Here is a 26,113-nt window from a genome sequence, read left to right as displayed (position 1 = left end):
CAGTTACTTCAACTAAATGTGCAACTTTGAAATAGTGTTCCAAAAAAAAAAAGAACTTGTATTTATTTGTATTCTGTGCAATGTTATGCTAATAAAAATACCTGGCAGGCAGCCTTATGCAATGAGTTAATGTTACAAGGAATTATCTATTTGGTCATAATGTGATTTCTGCAGTTAATACTGTAGGATTTTTTTTCCTCTAAAATGTACGTTCTGGGTAGTTTCAAGTAGTTAAAAAAATATAATTGTGACAATACTGCATAGTGTTTTGGATTTTGTTTTTAACATGCAAAGTTCTTTTGAGCCATAAAACTATTTCACAGTGGGGGAAAAAAAACATTTCATCACAGTCCATTGCCTGGTGACTTAAAGGAACCCTTCCCACTCCACGATTCTGGTGTGAGGGTCCACAGTGGTGGTGGGATTTGCAAAGGCTCCAGGTGATGCTCTGAGCAGTAAAATAAGAATCCTTAAATGTTAGACACAGGGAGATCCAAGCAACAGGGCCATGGAGGCCGCAAGAAGGCTCCTGTGTTTCGGGAAGGGAGAGGTCCTTCAGGAGAATTGATTTCAAAGTATCCAGGTTCTTCTGTCCATCTAAATTTGACTGAGACTTCCCCATTGGTCCAGTGGTTTTAAGACTCCATGCTTCCACTGCAGGGGAACGGGTCCAATCCCCAGTCAGGGAACTAAGATCCTACATGCCTCGCAGTGTGGCCAAAAAAATAAACCTAAACCTGACTGATGATCATTTCAATTGATGGTGCATGTTCAAGACAAGGACAGAAATGTTTTCTTCCCAAATCCTTCAACCTCTGGCTTCTTTCCTTTTTCCCTCTGCCCAGGCTCTTAAGTGATGTAGGGAGAGAGACCCTCGCTAAAGGCAACATCTCCTCTGGCCCCTCAGCCCCGCAGGGACAGTCAAGAGTGGGCAGTTCTCCCCATGGCCCTGCCTTCCATGGGCCGTCCAGTAGTCCCTTCCCAACTGCTACTGGGCCCAGCTTGGTCACTGCATGGGCAGAGCCACTCTCCTGCCCCCACTTGCCCCACAGGTCTCAGCCCTTTCTCCAGAAAGACCTTCACTCCTTATTTTATTTTATTCTATTCTGTCCCACTGTTCTGTGCTTTGAGGCTTATGGGATCTTAATTCCCCAACCAGGGGTTGAACCCGGGCCACAGCAGTGAAATCACAGAGTCCTAATCAGAGGACTGCCAGGGAATTCCCCCTTGCTCCTTATTTTAAATCTGGTTTTCTCCCGTGGGTCCATATTGTATCTGCCACATTGCAGAGCCTCTGACTAGCAGGAGAAGCCCATGGTGTCTTACAAAGTAGAAGATGCAGAAACAAACTGTTTTCAGTTCCAGCGGCTCCCTTGGGAGCAGAGACACTAAGAGGCTGCCTCACGTTTTCCTGTGTCCCGGACTGGCTCTGCAGGCCAGAAGCCAGAGCCTTTGCTGCCAGTGGGCCTCGATGTCCCTGTTCTCCCCCAGATCACTCCTTCTTGTGCTTTCCATTACATGTCCCATGGCTGCTGAAACAAACTATCACAAACCAATCAGCACAAAACAATGAGTTTATTCTCTCATGGTTCTGGAGGCCAGAAGTCCAAGATCAAGGTGTGAGAAAGGCCATGCTCCCTCCAGAGGCTCTAGGTGAGGATCCCTCCTGGCCTCTTCCAGCTTCTGGGGGCCCCAGGTACCCTTAGCTTGTAGCCACATCACCCCAGTCTTTGCTTCAGTCTCCACGCGGTCTTCTCCCCCACATTTCTCTATGATCTCCTCTTCTGTCTTCTGGGATACTTGTCCTTGAATTTAGGGCCCATCTGGACCATGGACGAGGATCTCATCTCTAGAGAAAAAAGGTGAGAGTGTTAGTCGCTCAGTTGTGTCCAGCTGTTGCGACCCTATGGACTGTAGTGTGCCTGGCTCTTCTGTCTGTGGGATTTCCCAGGCAAGAATACTGGGGTGGGTTGCCATTTCCTTCTCCAGAAGATCTTTCCCACCCAAGGATAGATCCTGGATCTCCCGCACTACAGGCAGATTCTTTACTGGCTGAGCCACCGAGGAAACCCCATCTCCAGATCCTTCACTTAATTCCATCTGCAAAGGTGTTTTTTCAGAATCACACTCACATGTTCCAGGTAGACGTGTCTGCTGGGGGCCACCGTTTGGCCCAGCACATCAGCAGGGCTGGCCCTCAGCTAACCAGCCAGCCTGCCCTGCCCACCTCGGCTCTTGTCAGGCTCAGGGCGGCTGTGGTCCCGGGTCGCTGGATCTCATAGATCAGCTGCAGAGTCCTGTCTATGGCCTCGGATTCAGGAAAGGAAGTCCTGCATCAGCCCTTGACGGTGGCCTGCCCACACTGGGTGGAAGGAGGTGCACTTCCCGTCCAGGGAGTGGCTGCCACCAGCTCACAGGGAGCAGGCCCAGACCCGGTTCTGCTTTTGGGCAGGTGACATTTTTCGATACCGCTTCCTGATGAGGCCAAGGGTCAAGGGCAGTCCACGCCTCCCCCCTAGTTCCCCAATTTGCAAGGCCTCATGTTCCTGTGGCCTCAAGGGCTCAGTGCGGAGGAGATCCCTGGCTGCATGCAAGTTCATCCCTGTAGGGGCTCAGGCTTCCTGAGTAATCACCAAAGGCTGTTGCCCGACAGATGACAGCTCATTGCCCCTCAGGGGTCACTGTCCTTGCCCATGTGGCGAGATAGCACAGAGAATTGGCCACAGATTGAGATGGAAACGTGAGTCTAGGACCAGAGGCAGCCTCCCTGCCCAGGAAAACGAGACTGCTAAGAACTACAAGTTACTGATGGAGAGGAAGGAATGGAAGAAAACAGGAGTTTGAAAGAAGAGAGGACACGCGCTTGTTGAGCCTTTGGAAACCCACCCGTGCGGGGTGTGTGCGCATGCATCCACTCAGCGTGTGTGCGCTTGTACACCGCTGCAGCTGGAAGACTGCCGTCCTGGAGACAGTCTGGAAGCTTCAGCAGACCTGGGACCAGGGCCCTAATCCTGCACCCCAAACCCCAGCTCCCTCTTCTGTATCACAGGATGGACTCAGATGAGGGTGACCTCCAAAGCTGTACAGCTCACATACTCGGTGATAGTGGATCCCATGAGAGTCAGGTCCCCACCAGGCCGCCCCCCTCCTGTGGGGTCCTGGACAGCACGTTAACACTTCATCCATCAGTGGGAGCCACAGTGCCCCTCCCAGAGGGCATTTAAATCCAGTGTATTTAATCTCAGCAAAATTAGTGCCTAGAAGCTCGCAGTAGAGCTCCAAGAAATGTCTGATGTCTCTATTAGCATTGAGGGTGTGGCTGTGTGAGTACCTCATTCCTGCCCCAGGACCAACAGCCTCAGGGATCCGGGCCCAGCAAATGTCTGTCAAGTGATAAACAGATAAACAAAATGTGTGTCTAGACATGTAGACTATTGTGCCGATTAGCTCAGTTGTGTCTGAGTCTTTGCCACCCCATGAATAATCTGCCAGCCTCCTCTGTCCATGGTATTCTTCAGGCAAGAATACTAGAGTGGGTTACCATTTTCTCCTCCAGGGGATCTTCCTCACCCAGGGATTAAACCCACGCCTCCTGCATTGGCAGGCAGATTCTTTACCACTGAGCTACCTGGGAAGCCCTGTAGACTCTTACTTAGCTATAAAGAAGAATGAAGTTCTGATACATGCTCCCAAGTGGCTGAATCTCAGAACCATTAAGTTGAGTGAAAGAAGGCGGATTCAGTATCCCAACTGACCCTTGAACAATGCAGGGGTTAGTCAGAAATCTGCAGATGAGTTCGAGTCGGCCCTGTATATCCGAGGTTCCTCCACTTCCACAGTTCCTTCATATCTGTGGTTCCACATCCATGGATTCAACCAACCGCAAATCATGTAGGACTATAGCATTTGCTATTGGAAAAAAATATCCACCTATAAGTGGATCCACAGTTCAAACTTGTGTTATTCAAGAGTTAACTATACATACTAAATGAGTGTTTTGGTTTTGGGTTTTTTTTTTTAATTCTGGAAAATCAAAAGTAATCTTTAGCGGAGTTGGTGCATGGCTGCTCGGGGGTGGATGGCAGGGAGGAATGACAAAGGACCCAAGGAGTCTTCTCAGGATTATGGATGTGTTCGTTGTCTTGGTCACAGTGGTGGACTCTCAGGGATTTACATGTGTCACAGCTCATGCAGTCATACATGTTATATCTGTTGTGCATCAGGTATACCTACTAAAGCTGGTCTTGAAAATTACATAGAGATTATGGAAGGACCCAGTGAAACTCATCTGGGTGCACACTTTTGAGTATGTATAGTTTATCATATATCAATCATCAGTAAAGCTGTTTTAAGAAGAATAGAAAAGTGAATCCATTATCTTGTATATCGATTTTCAATTGGAGAAACACTCCATGGCTGGGGAGATGGTGGAAGCAGGGTTCAACCTTCCAGTGTTATTCGTGAGTACATGGGTCTAATCATTTCAACTCCTGCCGCCTGGGGGGCCGTCCCGAGTGATGCCAGGTTGGGTTTCCATACAACTGTCAGCCCACATCTGGTGTGTAGGGCAGAAGTAGCCAGCCCAGGTCCCTTATTTTTATAGATGGTAGTAGTAGGGTTAGGTTGAGGTGCGTTTACGATAGTGTTTACCTTAAGAATGCAATCCTATTTACGACATTTAGGTTGCTTGTTTACGACACTCAGCACTTTCACCCTTTCGTCCCTGTGCTTACCTTGGGTCCAAGGTTGTTAATCTGCAGCTGGCTTTACCACGGTCCTAAATCATTCTTGTTCTTCAGGGAAACAACATTAACATGTAACACTTGGTTCTTCTCTTTCTTTGGTGACAGAGCGGTTGTTGAAAAGTACCTGCTTGAAAAGTCTCGCCTGGTCTCTCAGGAGAAGGATGAAAGGTAGGGGGATATTTCCTTGATGATCCCTGACGTCTGCCTTCTTCCCTATGAGGGAGAGAAGCAGACGTCCTGTGATGGGGAATATCTACAGGAGGCCCTGATGGATCTCCTGGGAGCGTGAGCTTTGCCACCTTCTGCTTCTTTTTGTGCCTCCCTGGGGCTTTTCCCTGGAGTGTCTGCTGCTCCAGTGTCTGTTGAAATGTGGTCAGGTTAGCAGCATCTCTGGTCCGCCAGTGAGTGAGAGATGCCCACCCCCTGAGGAATCTATTCACTGGAGAAGCTCGTGGTTTGATTTTTGGAGCTTGTTTTTGAAAAAAAAAAATCATAAGAATAGACTTATTGTCTCCAATTTGTGCATAATCGAGGTGCTTTTTCCTCCCTGGCCTGTTCTCCAAAGCAATATTAGTAGTGGTTTGAAGAGTAGCTATCGCTCAGCCTCCAAAAACAACTTTTTTCTCCTAATTTTGACCTACAGGAACTACCATGTATTTTATTATTTGTTACTTGGCGTCAGCGAGGAAGAGCGTCGGGAATTTCAGCTCAAGCAGCCTGAAGATTATTTCTACCTCAACCAGGTAAACAGCCTCGAGCCCCAACCACAAACGAGGCCTCTGTTCCCCACGGGCTGTTTACGCTCTGCCAGGAGGTCAGAGGCCATCCGCCTTGGCCCTCTCCAGCCCCCAAACCAGCTCCAAGGAGGCCCAGAGCAGGGCGGCATAAAGAAGCCCATTCATTCCTTGCCTCCCCGGCCATGCCCCATCAGTTCCAGCCAAAATCATCCTCACATGCCACCCTCCCCAGCCCAGAAATACCCAAAGCACTGCCGACTTTGTTTTTCAGCATAACTTGAAGATCGAAGATGGAGAGGACCTGAAGCATGACTTTGAAAGACTCAAGCAGGCCATGGAGATGGTTGGCTTTCTTCCTGCCACCAAGAAGCAGTAAGTGGGTGGGCCCAGCCAGGCACCTCCCCCTACCTGGAGTTACCAGTCACTCAGAGATCTGACCTACCCCCGGTAGGAACCTCACTAAGGAGAGTAGCCCAAGGAGTGACAGAGGACTGTCATCATTAGCCACTGGGAGATGCCAATTAAAACCACAGGGAAGTCCCTGGTGGTCCAGGGACTAAGACTCTGCACGCTCCCATGGCAAGGGGCCCCAGTTTGGTCCCTGGTTGGGGAACTAGATCCCACATGCTGTTACTAAGACCGAGTGCAGCCAGGTAAATAAATAAATATTAAAAAAACAACAACAAAAACAGGGCTTTTCAAAGGTCATTCATCATTTAAAAATCTTTTTTTTTTGACCACACCCTTGCAGCTCATGAGATCTTAGTTCCCAGACCAGAAATCGAACCTGGGCCCTCAGCAGTGAAAGCTTGGAGTTTTAACCACTGGACCACCAGGGAATTCCTCCGCCATTTAAAAATCTTAATTTCTTCATTAACAGACTGACTAACAGATTTTGTTAATTAGCAGAAAAGCTACATTATCTCAATAGAGGCAGGGAAAAAAAAATCTAACAAAAGAAAATTTACTCAGGTATATTTACCCAAAACAAAAAAAAACACAAGGCTTTTGCCCAACAATGTGGGTATACTTCACGTTACAGAGCCATACACTTAAAAATGGCCGAGAAAGTGAATTTTATATCATGTGTCTTTGACCACAATTAAAAATTATTTTAATTCTTCAAAACCACTTGGAGCATTCTCCACACCTTCCTGGGTGACCAGGACACCCAGAGGGGTTGCCTCTGCCCAGCATGCTGCCAGGAGGGCACCATGGACCAACCCATGTGGACAACCATTGGGCAGCTTTCACTGCAGATGCATGTACACAACCAAACGCATACACGTGCTTGGCCAGAGATACGCACAGGAATGCACACAGCAGCCTCGTCTATAATAGCCCCCAACCCCAGGAAACCCTCCCAAATGCCCACCAGCCAGAGATTAAATAAATCAACACATTACAATATATCCCTGCAGGAGTCGGCACACTTTCTGGGGACAGATGGCAAATGTTTTTGAGCTTCGTGGGCCACACAATCTCTGTGGCATTGTTCTTTGCATTCTGTTCTTAACGACCCTTTAAAAGCTTAAGAACCGTCCTCAGCTCTGGGGCTGTGCAGAAAAAGGCCCCAGTTGGCCCGGTACCAACCCTGCACAGCAGTGGTTCTCACTGGGGTCCTGATTGTGCTCCCAGGGGACACTTGGCCTTGCCTGATGACACTTTTAAGTGTCACACTGCAGGTGTGGTTGGAGGGCCAGGTGGGTAGAAGCCAGGTACCAGCAGTGCCAAGGCTGAGAAGTGGTAGCATTAAGCATAAAGAATGTGGGAACTTCCCTTGGTAGTCCAGTGGTTAGGACTCCACTGCAAGGGATCCAGTTTCCGTCCACGATCAGGGAACTGACATCCCACATGCCATGCAGCTTGGCCAGAACAAAAGAAAAATATATAAGTAAATCTTTAAAAAAAAAAAAAGAATGAACAATGCTACATGCAGTAATACACATGATTCCCCCACCTTACACCTTTTCAATCACAGGCCCAATATAAGTACACGTGATTTCAGCAAAGTCACGTTCACAGATGGTGTTAGATGTCAGGACAGCGGTTTCTCTTTGGGAGCTAGGGAGGGTCGAGGGCCTGAAATGTTCTATTTTTTTGGTCTGAGTGCCAGTCACAAGCATCTCTACATTTTGTGACACTTCATCAGACTCAGCACTTGGGGATGGAATTCCCTGGCGGTGCAGTGGTTGAGACTCCACACTTCAAATGCAGGGAGTGCAGGTTCGATCCCTGGTCGAGTGACTAAAATCCCGTATGCCTCACAGAGTGGCTGAAAAAGAAAACAACAACTACACTTGGGGAACTGTATGCATTTTTTTTACTGTGTGCCTTTTTTTTTTTTTTGGAATGCATGTGATGCCTCCATAAGAAAATTTTTAAGCTCCCCCAACACCACTACCACCGAAAAAACAATAAAGCTATGTGCCTCCAAAGTCCTGTTTCACAGAGAGTCCCCAGCAGAAGAGTGGACATCTTTCAGATTTCGCATGTTCTGACTAAAATAGCTGGTTTTACAAACTTGAGCCCAGTTCACTGGAAGCTTCTGCCGTCTCAAGACCGGAGAAGTGCCCCAACCTTGGCTCCTTCTCTCCCCCAGGATTTTTTCCATCCTCTCAGCCATCCTGTACCTAGGCAACATCACTTACAAGAAGAGAGCCACGGGCCGAGACGAAGGCCTGGAGGTTGGGCCCCCCGAGGCGCTGGACACGCTGTCGCAGCTCCTGAAGGTACTGTCCCTTGTCCTCAGCCACTATGGCCGCCCACCAAGGCCCAAACTTCCTGCACTGGCTGAGCTTCTGTCAACTGGGGCCTGTCTGCCTCCTTCCTTCCCCGCCGTCTCTGCCGTGTCCCTTCCTCATTTCTTTTCTTTTCTTTTTTTAATCGAGTTATGATTGACATACAACATGATTTTAGCTTCAGATGGACAGCATAAATGATTCAGTATCTGTATTATATGTTGCCAAATGGCCAGCACAAGAAGTCTCGTTAATGTTTGTCACCCTTGGTGGCTATGGGATTTTTCTTCTCTCATGATGAGAACTTCTAAGATCTACTCTCTCAGCAGTTTTCATTTATGCAGTACAGTCATATTAGCCACTGTCGCCATGCTGTACACTACATTCTCATGACATTTTATAACTGAAAGTTTGTGCCTTTGAACCCCCTTCACACATTTCACCCATCCTCCATTCCTGGCGGCCACCAGTCTGTTCTCTGTATCTGTGAGTTTGGGAGGTTTTTTTTTTTAATTCCACATATAAGGGAGATCATACAATATGTCTTTGTCTGACATATCCGTTAACATAATACCCTCAAGGTCCATCCCCTCCTCATTTCCTTTTTCTTTTTTAATTGAAATATAGTTGATTTACAATGTTGTGTTACTTTCAAGTGTACAGCAAAATGATTCAGTTCTACATATATTCTTTTTTATATTCTTTTTCATTATAGGATATTGAGTATAGTTCCCTGTGCTATATGCTATGCAGTTGATTATTTTATTTATAATAATGTATATACTTTAATCCTAAGCTCCTAATTATGCCTCCGCCTACCCTTTCCCCTTTGGTAACCGTAAGTTTATTTTCTGTGTCTGTGAATCTGTTGTATTTCTGTTTTGTACATAAGTACATTTGTATCATTTTTTAAAGATTCTGCATATAAGCAGTATCATACGGTATTTGTCTTTGTCTGACTTATTTCACTTAACATAATACCCTCAAGGACCATCCCTTCTTCATTTCCTTTTATTTTTTTTAATTGAAATATAGCCGTTTTACGATGTTGTGTTGCTTTCAGGTGTAGAGCAAAATGATTCAGTTCTATATATATTCTTTTATAGAAAAAAAAAGTAACTTATAAGTTACTACAAGATATTGAGTATAGTTCCTTGTGCTATACACTATATAGTTGATTGTCTGTTTTATATATGTGTGTATACTTTAATCCCAAGCTCCGAATTTATCCTTCCCTCTACCCTTTCCCCTTTGATAACCTTAAGTTTGTTTTCTATGTCTGTGATTCTAGTTCTGTTTTGTAAATAAATTCATTTGTATGGTTTTTTAAAGAGTCCGCATATAAGCGATATAATGTGGTATTTGTCTTTCTCTGTCTGACTTGCTTCACTTAGTATGATAATCTCTAGGTCTCTCCTTATTGCTGCAAATGGCATTGTTTCATTCTTTTTATGGCAGAGTAGTATTCCATGAATATTCATGCCACATTTCCTCTATCCATTTTCACCTGTTGATGGACATTAGGTTGCTCTGTGTCCTGTCTGTTGTAAACAGTGCTGCTGTGGACACCGGGGTACAGGTATCTTTCTGACCCATCTTCCTTCTGAGAAGGGCCGTCTCCCCTCTCTGCCCCTCAGTTAAACGGCCCATCAAAGTTTTTAATATATTTATATAACTGAATCAGTTTTCTGTATACCTGAACTAACATAATGTTGTAAATCAACTATGATATTTTAAAAAAAAATCATCATGTGATCAGCAAGGTCCTTTTGTGGTTGGACCATCCCCTTGTCCACTGGTCCTCAACCCCGGGAGCACTGGGCAATGTCTGGAGTCATTTGGCGGGGGGGGGGGGGGGGGTGTACCAGTGTCATCTGGTGGGTAGGGGATGCTATTTAACAGAATGCACAGGACAGCCCCCGCAACAAAGAATAGCACTAGTCACTCAGTCATGTCCGACTCTTTGCAACCCCATGGACTGTAGCCCACCAGGCTCCTCTGTCCATGGAATTCTCCAGGCAAGAATACTGGAGTGGGTTGCCATTCCCTTCTCCAGGGGATCTTCCCAACCCAGGGATCGAACCTGGGTCTCCCGTGTTGCAGGCAGATTCTTCACCATCTGAGCCACTGGGGAAGCCCAAAGAAGGACCCAGCCCCAAATACCTGTGATGCCAAGGCTGTTTTCTGAACGTATGTTCCATTTGAGGCTCTTTAAAGCGCGCCTGCACGCAGGAGCCCCAGCTCCTGTTGTGCTCATGGGAATGAGTGAGTACGTCTGCCAGGAGATGGAGACATCTCCCCTGGCCCAGCTCTTGACTGCCCATGGACAGAGCTTGGCAGTCAGGGAGGAGCAGTCTCCTCACTTCGGCCTTACACTCAGACCAGGAACCCACTCCAGCAGCGACAGCTGTAAACACAGGCAGCATCTGGGCCAGAGGCCTGCAGTGACACCCAGGCCTGTGTCACCACAGTCTAGGCCCATCGAGCAAGCCTGTGGGTGTGAACATTCTGAGACATCCCGGTGTCCCACACACTGTGGGTTGGCAGCCCTGAGGATGGACTCTGGGCCCACTTCCTGGCCCAGCTGCCGGGGGGTCTTTCTTCCGCCCTCTTCAGGCCTTGCCTCACTGACACACGGATCTAGTCAACAAGTTCTCCAGCTTTTCTCTCTTTTTTTTTTAAAGTTTTTATTTATTTATTTTTAATTGAAGCATACAGTTGGCTTACAATGTTGTGTTTCTGGTATAAAGTGATTCATGTATGTGTGTGTATGAATATATATCTGCATATGGGCTTCCCTGGTGGCTCAGCTGGTAAAGAATCCACCTACAATGCAGGAGACCCTGGTTCGATTCCTGGGTCAGGAAGATCCCCTGGAGAAGAAATAGGTTACCTACTCCAGTATTTTGGGGTTGCCCTGGTGGCTCAGACGGTAAAGAATCTGCCTGCAGTGTGAGAGACCTAGGTTCGATCCCTGGGTTGGGAAGATCCCTTGGAGGAGGGCATGGCAACCCACTCCAGTATTCTTGCCTGGAGAATCCCCATGGACAGAGGAGCCTGGTGGGCTGCAGTCCATGGGGTCACAAAAGAGTCAGACATGACTTAATGACTAAATAACAGCAGCAACAACATATGTGCATATGTTCTTTTTTAAAAATTCTTTCCATTATAGGTTATTACAGGATATTATATAAATATAATTCCCTATGCTATACAGTAGGCCCTTGTTGTTTATATATTTTATATAGATTAAATATATCTGTTAATCCTAAACTCCTAATTTGTCCCTCTCCACTCCTCTTCCTTCCTGACCTTGAAACAGGTGAAGCGAGAAATCTTAGTGGAAGTTCTGACCAAAAGAAAAACAGTGACCTCCAATGATAAACTCATCCTTCCCTATAGTCTCAGCGAGGTGAGTGCTGCCCTGGGTTCTCATGGGGTACCCAGGCCCAAAAACATGGGTGCTCAGGGTGGGGATAGGGAGAGCCTTCAGAAATAGCTGGCGTGGGTGGTCATTTTCCTGCCCCTAATTTGACTTCCCTCGTGGCTCAGATGGTAAAGAATCCATCTGCCAGTGCAGGAGACACAGGAGGCACTGGTTCTATCCCTGGGTCAGAAAGATCCCTGGAGAAGGATATGGTAACCCACTCCAGTATTCTTGCCTGGGAAATTCCATGGACAGAGGAGTGTGCCGGGCTACAGTCCTTGAGGTTGCAAAAGAGTCGGACGCAACTGAGCATTTAACAGCACAGTTGGACAGAGGAGAACCTTGGAAGCTCAAACCAGCTTATACAGCTCAAGGGGCAGAGCTAGAGCCACATGTGATGGTCTCTTTGTCCAGCTGTTTAGTGGGCATGCTGGTTCTCACCAGCTGAGGACAGCCACCTGCAGCTTGCAAGCCAAACCCGGCCCACTTCCTGCTTCTGTCAGTAAAACTTCATTGGCACTTGACCACGACCATTCATGCACATTCATGCACATGATGATCTGCTGCAGTGGCAGAGCTGTCCCGCAAAGCTGATGATGTTGACTTACGGGCCCTTGCCCAAGAAAGCTTGCTGACCCCTGGGTTAGAGCGTGACCTTTACAACCGTTGTGTGGGTCCCACATGTTGATAAGTTGCCTCTCTCTAGCCTTTGCCCCAGTCTCAATGTTTTCTCTGTGGCATGTTTTTCTTGCGTTTTTACACCTCTAGACTTGCAGGTTGGGGAGCATCAGGAAAGTACGTAGCCGTAGGGACAGGGGGGGATTTTTAATTCATGGGAGAAGCTGCTCAAGCATCTCTGATGGATACCTAGACAGTTGGAGCCCCTGTGGGCAAAGGTGCTCAGCTGTGGTACGTGACAGGTGCCACAGGTCACTGGAGCCCACAACACAGCTGCTGCTCCCCAGGGCCACTGAGCTGAGCAAGGGAGATAAAGGCCAGGTACAGGGCAGCATCCTACACAGCTCCATTTCCACAAAACCAGAGGAACTCGTTATCTAGATCTTGATAGCAGGCTGAGTAAGTCTTGTCACAACTTAGATCTGAGAGCATACAAAGAAGGAATTTCTTATAGGTAAATTAGACCCCAACGAGCCTTTTTAAAAAATTGTAAAGATAATCACTGCTTTTAGGCACACAGTGGCCTGGCCCATGGTGCTCCCAGAACTGCAGAGGTTGAACCCAGCCCAACCTCCTGGTTTATTCTCTCACAGTGCCCTCCCTGAGCCCATATGCCCACCCCAGCAGTCCCCAGGGTCCTCTGAGGAGCAGGCTGTCCCATGAGAAAGACTTGGCCAAACCACAGGCTGCCAGGTCAGGGCTTCATGCTCCGGTGTACAAGGGCGTCTGAGCTGACAGGACAGCAGGCAAAGTGAGAAGGGGCGGTATCGAAGGAGCTGAGTGTTTCAAGTCACCATCTCAACCTCCCCGTGCACAGACCTCGGGGCCCACCTTGCTGAGGTGTGACCCCCCCCCCCAACTCGGTGCCCACAGGCCATCACCGCCCGTGACTCCATGGCCAAGTCCCTGTACAGCGCGCTGTTCGATTGGATCGTTCTGCGGATCAACCACGCGCTCCTCAACAAGAAGGACATGGAAGAGTCTGTCTCGGTGAGGGCCACACCTCCTCGGCTGGCAGCCTGTGACCCTGGCTGCAGTTGGTCAGGCGTGAGGCTGGTTTCTCCCCTCAGCAGCCCCAGGGAACCAACAGGATGCGGTTCTCAGGGCCCAGTGCAGAGCTAAAACAGGGGACTCTGGGACTTTCTGGGCAGTCCACTGGTTAAGACTTTCCGCTTCCACTGCAGGGGGCATGGGTTCAATCCCTGGTCAGGGAACTAAGATCCTGCATGCCACACAGTGCAGCCCCAAACAAAAGTCAAAAACACAGGGCTCTTTGTTTAATATTACAGGTCGTATCTACTCAGTGTTATGTGCCAGCCTGGATGGGAAGGGGGTTGAGGAGAGAAGGATACAGGTGTATGTATGGCTGAGTCCCTTCGCTGTTCGCTTGAAACTATCACAACATTGTTAATTGGCTGTATCCCAATACAAAATAAAAACTTTAAAGTTTGAAAAAAAAATATTACAGGTTCTAAGACCCTTACCATCAGACAGGTCGCTCCCAAGGGAGTAGTAACCGTTCTCGCCATCTCCCCCAGTGCCTGTCTATTGGAGTCCTCGACATCTTTGGGTTTGAAGACTTTGAGAGGAACAGTTTTGAGCAGTTCTGCATCAACTACGCCAACGAGCAGCTCCAGTATTACTTCAACCAGCACATTTTCAAGCTAGAGCAGGTAAGGAAATACCAGCTTATTCACCCATCCAGTCCTAGGAGGAAGGGAATGAGCCAGAACCAGGATCCCCCTGGGGACCTGGTTTGTCATCAAACCCGCCCCAGAATTTTTCTCTGCAAAAAAGGGAGAGTCCGGGAACATTCCCACCCAGCCCCAGATGAGGCAAAAGGCAGGGATATTTGGTGCCACAGGTCAGTGTTGTACTTTCTCTCTGCTCAGATGTGAAAGTTGATTCAATGGGAGACAAGTTGAGTTGCCTTGTAAGGATTTGCTTTAGTCAAATCCCATGTTATAGGTGTTTTCACTTCAAAATAACCAGCCTTCTTTACCCAAGTATTGTCCTTCCTATGATGGATTCTGACAAGGAAAGAAAACTGATGGGTTTATACAGATATATATGTGAAAGTGCAAGTGTTAGTTCTTCAGTCGTGTCTGACTCTTTGGGACCCCATGGACTATAGCCCCCCAGGCTCTTCTGTCCATAGAATTCTCCAGGCAAGAATACTAGAGTGGGTTGCCATTCCCTTTTCCAGGGGATCTTCCCAACCCAGGGATCGAACCCAGGTCTCCTGCATTGCAAGCAGATTCTTTACCGTCTGAGCCACCAAAGAAGCCCCTATATTTAGCTAATACTTAGCTAATTTTATTATTATGTCTTTTAGCTGAAACTCACATTTCTCTCTTGAAATGTGGCTGGTCCAAATTGAGTTGAGTACGAAGAGCAAAAGACATAGCTGATTGCAAAGACATAGCACAGGGGGAGAAAGGCATTTGGGGGACTTCCCTGGCAGTCCACGCTTCCTGGGCTGCCTGGGTGGGAGGGAGTTGGGGAAGAATGGATACATGTACATGTACTGCTGAGTCGCTCTGCTGTGCACCTGAAAGTGTCTCAACATTGTTAATCCGCTGTATTCCAATAAGATAAAAAGTTGTTTTTTTTAAATAAATAAAGATAATTTCCATAATCATTAAAAAAAGACTCCACACTTCCTCTGCACCGAGTTCAGTCGCTCAGTTGTGTCCATCTCTTTGTGATCCCACAGACTGCAGCATGCCAGACTTCCCTGTCCATCAGCAACTCCTGAAGCTTGCTCAAACTCATGTCCATTGAGTCAGTGATTCGATCCAACCATCTCATCCTCTGTCATCCCCTTCTCCTCCTGCCTTCAGTCTTTCCCAGCATCAGGGTGTTTTACAGTGAGTCAGTTCTTCACATCAGGTGGCCAAAGTATTGGAGTTTCAGCTTCAACATCAGTCCTTCCAGTGAATATTCAGGACTGATTTCCCTTAGGATGGACTGGTTTGATCTCCTTGCATTCCAAGGGACTCTCAAGAGTCTTCTCCAACACCACAGTTCAGAAGCATCAATTCTTTGGCGCTCAGCTTTCTTTATGGTCTGACTCTCACATCCATACATGACTACTGGAAAAACCATAGCTTTGACTAGATGGACTTTTGTTGGCAAAGTAGCGTCTCTGCTTTTTAATATGCTGTGTAGGTTGGTCCTAGCTTTTCTTCCAAGAAGCAGGCGTCTTTTAATTTCATGGCTGCAGTCAACATCTGCAGTGAATTGGGAGCACAAAAAAATAAAATCTGTCACTGTTTTCATTGTTTCCCCATCTATTTGCCTTGAAGTGATGGGACTGGATCCCGTGATCTTAGTCTTCTGAATGCTGAGTTTTAAGCCAACTTTTTCACTCTCCTCTTTCACTTTCATCAGGAGGCTCTTAGTTCTTCAATTTCTGCCATAAGGGTGGTGTCATCTGTGTATCTGAGGTTATTGGTATTTCTCCCAGCAATCTTGATTCCAGCTTGTGCTTCATCCATCCTGGCTTTTTACATGATATACTCTGCATATAAGTTAAATAAGCAGGGTGACAATATACAACCTTGACGTACTCCTTTCCCTGTTTGGAACCAGTTTGTTGTTCCATGTCCAGTTCTAACTGTTACTTCTTGACCTGCATACACATTTCTCGGGAGGCAGGTAAGGTGGTCTGGTATTCCCATCTCTTTAAGAATTTTCCACAGTTTGTTGTGATCCACACAGTCAAAGGTTTTGTTGTCGTCAAAAAAGCAAAGCTAGATGTTTTTTCTGGAACTCTTGCTTTTTTGATGATCCACCAGATGTTGGCAATTTGATCTCTGGCTCCTCCGCTTTTTCTAAATCCAGCCTGAACATCTGGAAGTTCACCGTTCACATACTGTTGAAGCCTGGCTTAGAGAATTTTGGGCATTACTTTGCTAGTGTGTGAGATGTGTGCAATTGTGTGGTAGTCTGAACATTCTTTGGCATTGCCTTTCTTTGGAATTGAAATGAAAATACTTTTTCCAGCCCTGTGGCCACTGCTGAGTTTTCCAAATTTGCTGGCATATTGAGTGCAGCACTTTCACAGCATCATCTTTTAGGATTTGAAATAGCTCAACTAGAATTCCATCACCTCCACTAGCTTTGTTCGTAGTGAGGCTTCCCAAGGCCCACTTGACTTCGCATTCCAGGGTGTCTGGCTGTAGGTGAGTGATCACACCATCGTGGTTATCTGGGTCATGAAGATCTTTTTGTATAGTTCTTCTGGGTATTCTTGCCACCTCTTCTTAATATCTTTTGCTTCTGTTAGGTCCATACCATTTCTGTCCTTTATTGTGCCCATCTTTGCATGAAATGTTCCCTTGGTATCTCTAATTTTCTTGAAGAGATCTCTAGTCTTTCCCATTGTATTGTTTTCCTTTATTTCTTTGCATTGATCACTGAGGAAGGCTTTCTTATCTCTCCTTGCTATCCTTTGGAATTCTGCATTCACATGGTTATATCTTTCCTTTTCTCCTTTGCCTTTCGCTTCTCTTCTTTTCTCAGCTATTTGTAAGGCCTCCTCAGACAACCATTTTGCCTTTTTGAATTTCTTTTTCTCAGGGATGGTCTTGATCACTGCCTCCTACACAATGTCACGAACCTCTGTCCATAGTTCTTCAGGCACTCTATCAGATCTAATCCCTTGAATCTATTTGTCACTTCCACTGTAAGGGATTTGATTTAGGTCATACCTGAATGGTCTCGTGGTTTTCCCTACTTTCTTCAATTTAAGTCTTAATCTTGCAATAAGGAGTTCATGATCTGAGCCACAGTCAGCTCCACTGTAGGGAGCACAACTTCTATCCCTGGTCCAGGAACTAAGATCCTGCATGCCATGCTGCATGGCCAGAAAGTAAAATTAAAAGAAAAGGCATTTTTGTCTCATTGGTAAAAGGCCATATTTGTAATTTTTTATGTCAGTTATGTCACATGTCATGATGTTGACATACATCATACACCTTGGGTGTATTGGGTTAAATTAACTGTATTGTTTAAGTTAACTTCACCTGCTTTCTTTTCACATTTTTAAACATGGCTGTTAGAAAGTTCAAAGTGACATGGGTCTCTCACATTATATGATTGTGGAGACATTGTAGTTCAAGAGCAGGGGCTGCCCAAAATTACTGACATGTGGCCACACCCTGTTGTTGACACAGCATCTGTGTCTCCTCTCATGCTATAAGAGCAAAGCTGAGTCATCATGCAAACACCATCTAACTCATAAAGCCTGATATATTTACTGTCTCGCTCTTTACAAAGGAAGTTTGCTGACCCCTGGGTGATTTTAAGCGTGATTTTTAAGCACTCTGGTGTGATACAGTAAGTCCCCCACATCATGAACGAGTTCTGTTCTGTTAGTACGTTCGTAAGTCCAACAAGGTTAGCCTAACTGGGTTTTCCAGGTGGTGCTGTGGTGAAGAATCTTCCTGACAGTGCAGGAGAGATGCAAGTTCGATCCCTGTGTTGGGATGATCCCCTGGAGGAGGAAATGGCAACCCACTCCAGTTTTCTTGCCTAGAAAATCCCATAGACAAGGGAGCCTGGTGGGGACTATAGTCCATCGGGTCACCAAGAGTCAGATACAACTGAGCGGCTAAGCGCACACACACACACACCCAGTTAACACATAAACGTGTACTGTCACAGATTTAGAATAATTTTTACACAAAGAATACATTAAAAAAACGCAAAAAAGGAAGAAAATATCTTTAATCTTATAGTACTTGGAAAAGTACAGTAGTACAGTACAACAGCTGGCATACAGGGGCTGGCATGGAGTGAATAGGCAAGAAGAGTCACTGACTGGAGGAGGGGGAGGAGGTGGGAGATGATAGAACTGAAGATTGTCAGCAATGGAAGACAGAGGGCAAGCTGCACAACCACTTGTAGAGGATGTGTGCACGTGGCAGTGTACACCAGACACGTGAACTCACTTGCATAATTGGACATGTGAACGCCCATTCACATCTTTGAAAGTTCACCACCTGAAGGTTCGTATGTAGAGGACTTACTGAAGATGTTTGAGAATGTGCATTCCTGTTCCCTGTTGCTAATTGTTTATTTATCAAATAATTTTATGTATTTATTTATGTATTTCTATTGATATATTAATATGCATTCTATGTTATTTGCACATTTATATGTGAATATGTATGTGCATACATAAATAAAGTATTTTTACATAGGACATGTACTACATAGATGTTACTGTGTCCATGAAATGATGAACTTAACAGATGCCCCTTGAACCCTGCAGGAGGAGTACCAGAGCGAAGGGATCTCATGGCACAACATCGACTACACAGACAACGTCGGCTGCATCCACCTGATCAGCAAGAAGCCCACCGGCCTCTTCTATCTGCTGGACGAAGAGAGCAAGTGAGTGTCCATGGGCCCAGTGCGTCCGGTTCTACAGCCGCAGAGCCTTACTTGAGTCCATTGCATCCCAGGAACTTCCAAGTTGCTCAGAATCATGTGGCTGCAAATCCTGACCCCACATTTGCCATTCACCAGAGAAATATTAACACTCGCAATAGCTGTGAACTCAGGAACACACCCTCGCCCTCCCAGGAGTCCTTGGGAAAGACTTGTGGTACCTGAATCTATAAGCTGGTCACAGGCTTGGTGCAGCCTTGCAAAGGGCAGGGAGTGGAATCAGGGCCCCGGATACAAGATTCTCCACCAAGCCTGTTGGCCCTCGTCCACAAGACATGATGAAGGCTGGAGAGGGTGTTTTTAAGGTGCTTTTTGCTTGGTCACTCAGCCAGAGTTCTTGAAATCGCAGGACAGCCTAAAACAACAGAAATTTATTCTCTCACAGTTCTGGAGACTAGAAGCACAAAATCAGCCTTGATGGGCCAAAACCAAGGTGTAGGAGGACCACCCTCCCTCCAAGGAGGAGACTTCTTTGCATTTTCCACCTTCCGGGGGCTTCAGGTGTTCTTGGCTTGTGGCCGCATGACTCCAGTCTCTACCTCTGTAGTCACATCATCTTCTGTCCTTCCGCCTCATTGGCTCTTCTTATAAAGACTCCAGTCTATAGATTAGTACCCACTCTAATGACCTCATCTTTTTAGGGGAGAGTGGGGACCGCGTCATACAGCTTGTGAGATCTTAGTTCCCCAACCATGGATTGAACATCAGCCCTCGGTTGTGAAAGTACCAAGTCCTAACCACTGGACTGCCAGTAAAGGCCCCGTAAAGAGCTCACCTTAACTTGACTGCATCTGAGGCCACATTCACAGGTTCAGTGTGTCAGGGCGTAGACGTGTTTTGAGGGTTTGGGGTTTGCTTTGACTGTGTCGGGTCTTAGTTGCAGCATGTGAGGTCTTTGCATCCTGTGGGGTCTTTCGTTGAGGTGCACAGACTCTCTAGTTGTGGCTCCAGGGCTCAGTAGTTGCAGTCGTAGGCTTAGTTGTTCCTCGGCACATGGGATCTTAGTTCCCTGTCCAAGGATGGAACCTGCATCTCCTGCATTGCAAGGCGGATCCTTATCCACTGGAAAGTCTTTTTGTCAACAACGTTTATCAGGCCCCTCATTTGCTGCCGAAGTCCCCTCAGGCCTGGGGAGAATCAGGCTCACCTCCTTCTTCAAACAGAGTCCCATCCAGGACAGACACATCCATTCTAGGCCAGAATCCAGGGAGAAAACATTCAGATAAGGGAAGGAGCAGGGTACTTGGTAGGGTTAATTGTCCATCCCAGCAAACTCCCCAGAGCCAAATCTGGGAAAGGCATGCAAGGCAGGGCCAGGCTGAGCCTGGTCGGATTTGTCTTTGTTTAAAATCTTGCTATTTTAGGGGACCTCTCTGGCAGTCCAGTGGTTAAGACTCTGTGCTTCCAATGCAGTGGGCACAGGTTCGGTCCCTGGTTGTGGAGCTAACATCCCACATTCTTTGTGACATAGCCAAAAAATAAATTAAAATGGATGCAAAAAAAAAAAAACCTCCATGGTGAGCAAAAAAAAAATCAAAATATAGAAAAATAAAATCTTACTGTTTTAGTTCATCATGATTTTAGGGGGGATTGGGGGGCATCGAACTGGATTTTCTGAAATAGTGTGTGAAAATGTTATTTATTTCCACAACTGAGTAAATGAGTCTCTTGCTCTCCACACCCTGACCCTGGCAATGATGTGCCTCATAGCTACAGGGTCTCCCCCTCTACGCCCCGTTAAGCCATGAAACCCAGGCATCAGGGGTTCAGAGGCATACCTTTCTGCCCATGTTTGCAGTGAGGCAGGGCGCAGGCTGGATGCCAAAGCCGGCTGCGGCATTTCCTTCATGGGAGGCCGAAATAGCCAGATACAGCGGCTCCCTTAGTCAGGCCCTGCTCACCTCCCTGTTTCATCCGTCTCCCAGCCCCTGCCTCTAACAGGGGAGCATGGGCAAGACCCACTGCAAGACACAGCACCCAGGCACAGATGCACCTGAGACCAGAAGTCACCCCTGTCCTGGGATTATTCCAGGAACTGCCCATGGTGGGCCCCGGTCACAATCTTGCCTGGACCAGACGTTTACATGGACCACCAGGGCCGGGGTACTGGGCTGCTCTACCTGTTTCAAGTTTGCTCCCCAGCCCTGAGGGCATCACTTTGACCTCAGCCTCGTGCCCAGGCCACCGCAGCCCGAGCACCTACCCGCCTCCTCCACAGAGGGCCTGCGACCTGCCAACACAGAGCAGGTGACCGGCTCAGTTCCTGCAGTTAAAGGTCTCCCGTGCTCTTCCCAGCTTTCCGCACGCCACGAGCCAGACTCTGCTGGCCAAGTTCAAACAGCAGCACGAGGACAACAGATACTTCCTCGGCACCCCCGTCATGGAGCCGGCCTTCATCATCCAGCACTTCGCAGGGAAAGTGAAATATCAGATCAAGGTACATAGCCATGTGTCACCACTGTCAATCAAGTTGTGCTCCGCTCAGGGGATGCAAAGGGGACCCCTGGGTACCCTGGAGGTCCCTTCCCTCAGGCGCTTGCTCCATGCCTCCTCTTTACTGCTTTTGCTGGGCGAGGTTCCAGGGCACTCAGACCCAATGTCAAACCCCTGGCTCTGCTGTCGAGGGCTCCATGGGCAGGAACCCCCTCTCTGTCGTGGAGATGGGCTTCCTACCCAGCCCTTCCCGAGCTGACCCCAGGGCCTCGGCTGACACTAGCAAGGGACCACCCACCACCCTTCTTACCCATCCTCCCCATGCCAGGACTTCCGAGAGAAGAACATGGACTACATGCGGCCAGACATCGTGGCCCTCCTGCGGAGCAGTGACAGCTCCTACGTGCGGGAGCTCATCGGCATGGACCCCGTGGCCGTGTTCCGCTGGGCAGTGCTCCGGGCCGCCATCCAGGCCATGGCCGTGCTCCGGGAGGCTGGGCGCCTGCGGGCCGAGAGAGCTGAAAAGGCTGCAGGTAGGAGGCTCCCTGTGTCACTGTCGAGAAGCGAGAAGCGGGTGCTCAAAGTCCATTGCAGAGTGTAAAATTTCATCACATTTAGCACATTCCTGAGGTTGTGCAACCTGCACTTCTGTCTTGTTCCCCAAACTTTTTTTTTTTCTTTCACACTAGTGGTAAAGAACCTCCCTGCCAGTATAGGAGACATAGAGATATGGGTTCAATCCCTAGGTCGGGTAGATCCCCCAGAGAAGGGCGTGGCAATCCACTCCAGTATTCTTGCCTGGAGATCCCCATGGACAGAGGAGCCTGGCAGCCTACAGACCATGGGGTCACAGAGAATCAGCCACACTGAAGCAACTTAGCATGCAATAGTTTATTACAAGATATTGACTATAGTTCCCAGTGCTATACAGGAGGGCTTTGTGGTTTATTTCATATATAATAGTTTGTATCTGCTAATCCCAAACTCCTAAGTTATCCCTCCCCCCATCCTTTCCCCTCAGTAACCATAGGTTTGTTTTCTATGTCTGTGAGTCTGTTTACTATATAAGTTCATTTGTGTTATTTTTTCTGATGCCACATGTAAGTGATATCATATAAAATTTGTCTTTATTTGACTTAACTGCATTTAACATGATCATCTGTAGGTCCACCCATGTAGCTGCAAACAGCATTGTTGCATTCTTTTTTATGGCTGAGTCATATTTCATTGTATAGCTATACCACGTCTTCCCTAACCATTCATCTATCAATAGATATTTAGGTTGCTTTCATGTCTTGGCTATCGTAAATTAGCTCCCAAGCCTTTTGATCTTGCAAAACAGAAGATTTGTAGTGGGATGTATAATTTAACCTGCTCATCCTCACGAGGCAAGAAGGTATGTTCCTGTTTTTCTGTGAGAACAGCCTGACACCCAGAAGGGCTGAGTGACTCTCCCAGGATCACTCAGCTCCAGATACCAGCCCCAGGGTTCCATTTTAGGAGGGGTGGAGTGTTGGTTAAAGGAGGATTGAAAGGTTAAAGCCACTACATTGAGACGGTACCATTTGGGCCAGACAGGATGGGCAGGGTGTGCTGGCCATGGGGGCGGGCAGCATGTGCAAAGGTCCTGGGGCATCTGTTTTAGGAAATAGATGGTGCTGTCTAGGGAGGAAATGGAACATTTCATGGTTACCTGCTGTGCCCAAATTTGTGTCAGCCCCCCCCCACCCCCTCCTTTTTTTTTAAATCAGGTTCAAGTCAGGATCACAGGCTCCATGGAAAAGTTAAGAAGCCCTTCAGTTCCAAGCAACCCTCACCTCAGAACTTCATGTGCTCTGTCTCCCCAGCAGGTCTGGACAGCTCTGGTGCCCAGAGTCACCTGGGAGAACTACACAGAGGAGCCAGCACCCCGTCAGAAAAACTGTACCGGTGAGCGAGATCTTGATTTGTCCCAGCCGAAGCCTGTAGGCAGCGGCATTGTTTAAAATGGCCAATGGCGCCAGAAACCCGACACCCTGAACCCAGGTGAGGGTTGACCTGAATAAGGAACCCAGCAGCCGCTTGAATCAGAAACACCCAGAAGCAACGGCATCTGGTGGCCGCATTTCTGAACACAGAGAGGCCAACCTCGTGCATCATCTGTTTTGGGGGATGTGGGCGGCTCAGTTTACAAAGGAGCCTTTTCAGGGCCGGTTGTGACTGTTGGCGGGAGGGGCCGAAAGGCTGCTGGTCTCGCAGAGCAGCAAGCTTGATTTAAGAGCATTTCCTCCCTTAGCCTGACCAGGGTGTCCCAAACACTGATCTGCTAAGTTACTTTACTCTCAGTCAGAAACACAGATGCGTTGTTGCCTCTAAGGGGGTGTTCTATGGCCACCTAGTGACGGTCAGGGTTCCTCCAGATACCCCAGTTGGTACTGAGTGTAAAAGTGAGCAGTCTTATGCTTCTAGGAAGGCAGGGTATAAAAGGTCATGCTTGATAGCCATTTGAGGCCATGACAAAGCCAGAGGAGGGAGCCTTCAGGCAGCCTGCGAGAGCCAAGCCAGGCAGGCTACACTGATTTGGGACCAGTTGGACCAGACAAGGCAAGCAGTGTGTGCTGACCTGGGGGGACAGCTGGTGCGAAGGCTCTGGGGCAGCAGAGTCCCCAAGCTCTTTCTTAAGACTCCACAAAATTCCCAAGGAGCGAGCCCCTAAATTTTGAAACATGAAAAAGCCATTTTGTTTTTTGAGCACTTTGTAAGAAAACCTCCCTCAAGAGGTTCATAAAAGCTTATGTGTGGAGTTAGAGGTAGCTCCTAGGTAAGTGATCCTGTGCCATTTGTCTGAAGGCAGTGTGTCATTTTCCTCCTTTTAAAAAGATACATTTTGGTTTTTCTTTTCTAACTGAAGGATAATTGCTTTATAGTATTGTGTTGGTTTCTGCCAAACATCAACATGAATCAGCCATAGGTATACCTGTGTCCCCTCCCTCTTGATAAAAAGATGCAGGTTTTTTTTTTTTTTAATGCGTTTTTAAATCAGCTTTTTCACCCCAAAGAAGGCAGGAGAGAAAAAAAGAAAAACACTGTCCCGTATTTCAGAGTGGCCCCTGACCCACTCGGTCTCCCCAAGGCCTGGCCCTGGGGCTACAGGTCCCACCTGCAAAAGCACATTTAGTTTATACAGATTCTCCCTTTCAGCTGCTCAATGCTAGATTTCTCATTTGACGGCTCTGAGGAGTTCGATATTAACGCTTTTGAAGACATCATTGCTTTCTATGAAAGCAAGAAGTAAGTAGAAGCAAGGGCCTTGGTACCCGAGACCAGGGAGGCACGCCCCGAGGAGCCATCCTCCCAAGGCGCTCAGCACAGCGTTCAGAGCCAGAAGAGAGGGGGTCAGCGAGCCAGGGGGCGCTCTCGCCAGATTTGGCCTGGTCAGGGGGCTGTGGGCTGAAGCTAGAGGCTTCATCGTCATCGTAGGGAGCTGGCCGCTGCACTGACCGCTCAGGGTGTAGAGGTGACATGTGACCTCTCTGTTGTCTTTGCTCGGTGCCTCCCTGGAGGGTGAGGGAGCAGAGGTAAGTGCCGCCATCTGGCCCTGGGCATGGTGCATGGAACACAGACAAGGGGCTGCCGATCGGGGTCTTCCCAGGTCAACCGCTCAGAGCTTAAACATGTATTCAGGTAACTGCAATGAAGAAGTGTTTTTTTAATCTTTTTATTTACTTAACTGTACCAGTTCTTAGTTGCAACATGTGGGATCTAGTTCCTTGGCCAGGGATCAAACCTGGACCCCTTGCATTGGGAGCATGGAGTTTTAGTCCCTGGACCACTAGGGAAGTCCCTTGGAATGAGGAAATTTTTTTTAAAAGAGAGATAAACTCCCAGATCATCCTGCAGTCATCACTGCCTCACTTCTAGACATTCTGCCCTAGACATTTGTTGTCAAGACATTGTTCGCAAATGTCCATTTTCAGAGCATTCGATTTTTGTCCCTAAGCCATTGTCATTCTCACACCTAAAACATCCGCTCAGCCCTAAACCCAGGGTGACTGAACAGAACAAAGTTAATAAGATTGACTCCTGGGGGGTAAATATCTTCAGCTAGAGCTTCACCCTTGGGCCTCTGCCGGGCCACCCCGTGGTGGGGCCATCCTGAATGCTGCAAGGGGTGGGGCAGCCTCCCTGGCCTCCACCTCCAGATGCCAGTCAAGCCCCCACCCCAGTCGGAATAACCAAGCACCACCCCAGTTATAACCCCTGTGTGAGTTCCAGTTCATTCCTCCCAAGGCATTTCTTGAAGCGGACAAGGAGGCAGGCATGTAGCCACAGAACCATCACGAGAAACCCATCTGCTGCTTCCCACAGAACCCTCCCTCCTGGTCTCCTGTTTTCAGTGGCCCCTGGGTGCTTTTTATAGACTCCAACAGGCTCCTCAACGTGAGGCCTTTTCCAGTGATCCGAGATGCCATGTTGCAAATTCTGTTCAGCCCCAAGTGTCCCCAGCCCCTCCCCCACCACCGGAGGAGGGTGGAGCCTCCTTGGGGTGGCCAAACCCTGACTTCTCCATGCAGGAGGGAGTGGCAGCAGCCTTCAGACATTCCCCAGGTTGCATGTTTTGGCTCCAGTGGCCTGGAGACGGTCCCGACCGTGCCAGGGACCCTGAGGTGGCGGGCCCACTGCTCTAACTCTGTCTTCTCTCTGTCACTGCACCCCCTCCCCCCCCAGCGATTTGCATGACCAAATCATCCGGAGTATCAAAGGATTGCCCTGGCAGGGCGACGACCCCCGTAAGCTTCTCCAGTCCCTCAATCGGCTCCAGAAACCCCGCACCTTCATCCTGTGAGTCCCCCCCAAGGTTGTGGGCACCCCCCTCTCCCCCACAAGTGCAACGAGCGCCTCCCCGCCCCAGAC

The 26,113-nt window shown here is 47.9% G+C and overlaps 1 protein-coding gene across 50 annotated transcripts in view; it reads left to right on the top strand.

Moving 5' to 3' along the window:
* The window catches only part of MYO9B (myosin IXB), a 106,054-nt gene that overhangs the window by 52,711 nt on the left and 27,230 nt on the right, over positions 1 to 26,113 (top strand). For 21 of the 50 annotated variants that reach the window (XR_014055644.1, XR_014055642.1, XR_014055643.1 and 18 more), the window contains exons 4-15: positions 4,851 to 4,913; positions 5,389 to 5,488; positions 5,754 to 5,854; positions 8,085 to 8,214; positions 11,546 to 11,635; positions 13,202 to 13,318; positions 13,867 to 14,001; positions 18,609 to 18,730; positions 21,083 to 21,224; positions 21,549 to 21,753; positions 23,068 to 23,149; positions 25,928 to 26,041. Coding sequence is in view for 32 of the 50 variants with exons in the window: in XM_081496534.1 (XP_081352660.1) it covers positions 4,851 to 4,913; positions 5,389 to 5,488; positions 5,754 to 5,854; positions 8,085 to 8,214; positions 11,546 to 11,635; positions 13,202 to 13,318; positions 13,867 to 14,001; positions 18,609 to 18,730; positions 21,083 to 21,224; positions 21,549 to 21,753; positions 23,068 to 23,149; positions 25,928 to 26,041 (1,401 nt within the window). In the remaining 18 variants the exon portion in view is untranslated. Of the gene's footprint in view, positions 1 to 4,850; positions 4,914 to 5,388; positions 5,489 to 5,753; positions 5,855 to 8,084; positions 8,215 to 11,545; positions 11,636 to 13,201; positions 13,319 to 13,866; positions 14,002 to 18,608; positions 18,731 to 21,082; positions 21,225 to 21,548; positions 21,754 to 23,067; positions 23,150 to 24,400; positions 24,491 to 25,927; positions 26,042 to 26,113 lie in introns of all 50 variants that reach the window. The other 29 variants (XR_014055648.1, XR_014055649.1, XR_014055655.1 and 26 more) reach the window with 3 other exon arrangements.

This window comes from Giraffa tippelskirchi, chromosome 6 (assembly GCF_054371585.1).
Source record: "Giraffa tippelskirchi isolate mGirTip1 chromosome 6, T2T-mGirTip1v1.2.pri, whole genome shotgun sequence".
NCBI lineage: Eukaryota > Metazoa > Chordata > Mammalia > Artiodactyla > Giraffidae > Giraffa > Giraffa tippelskirchi.
Note: the sequence above shows the minus strand (reverse complement) of the source record. Positions and strands in the feature narration are given on the sequence as shown.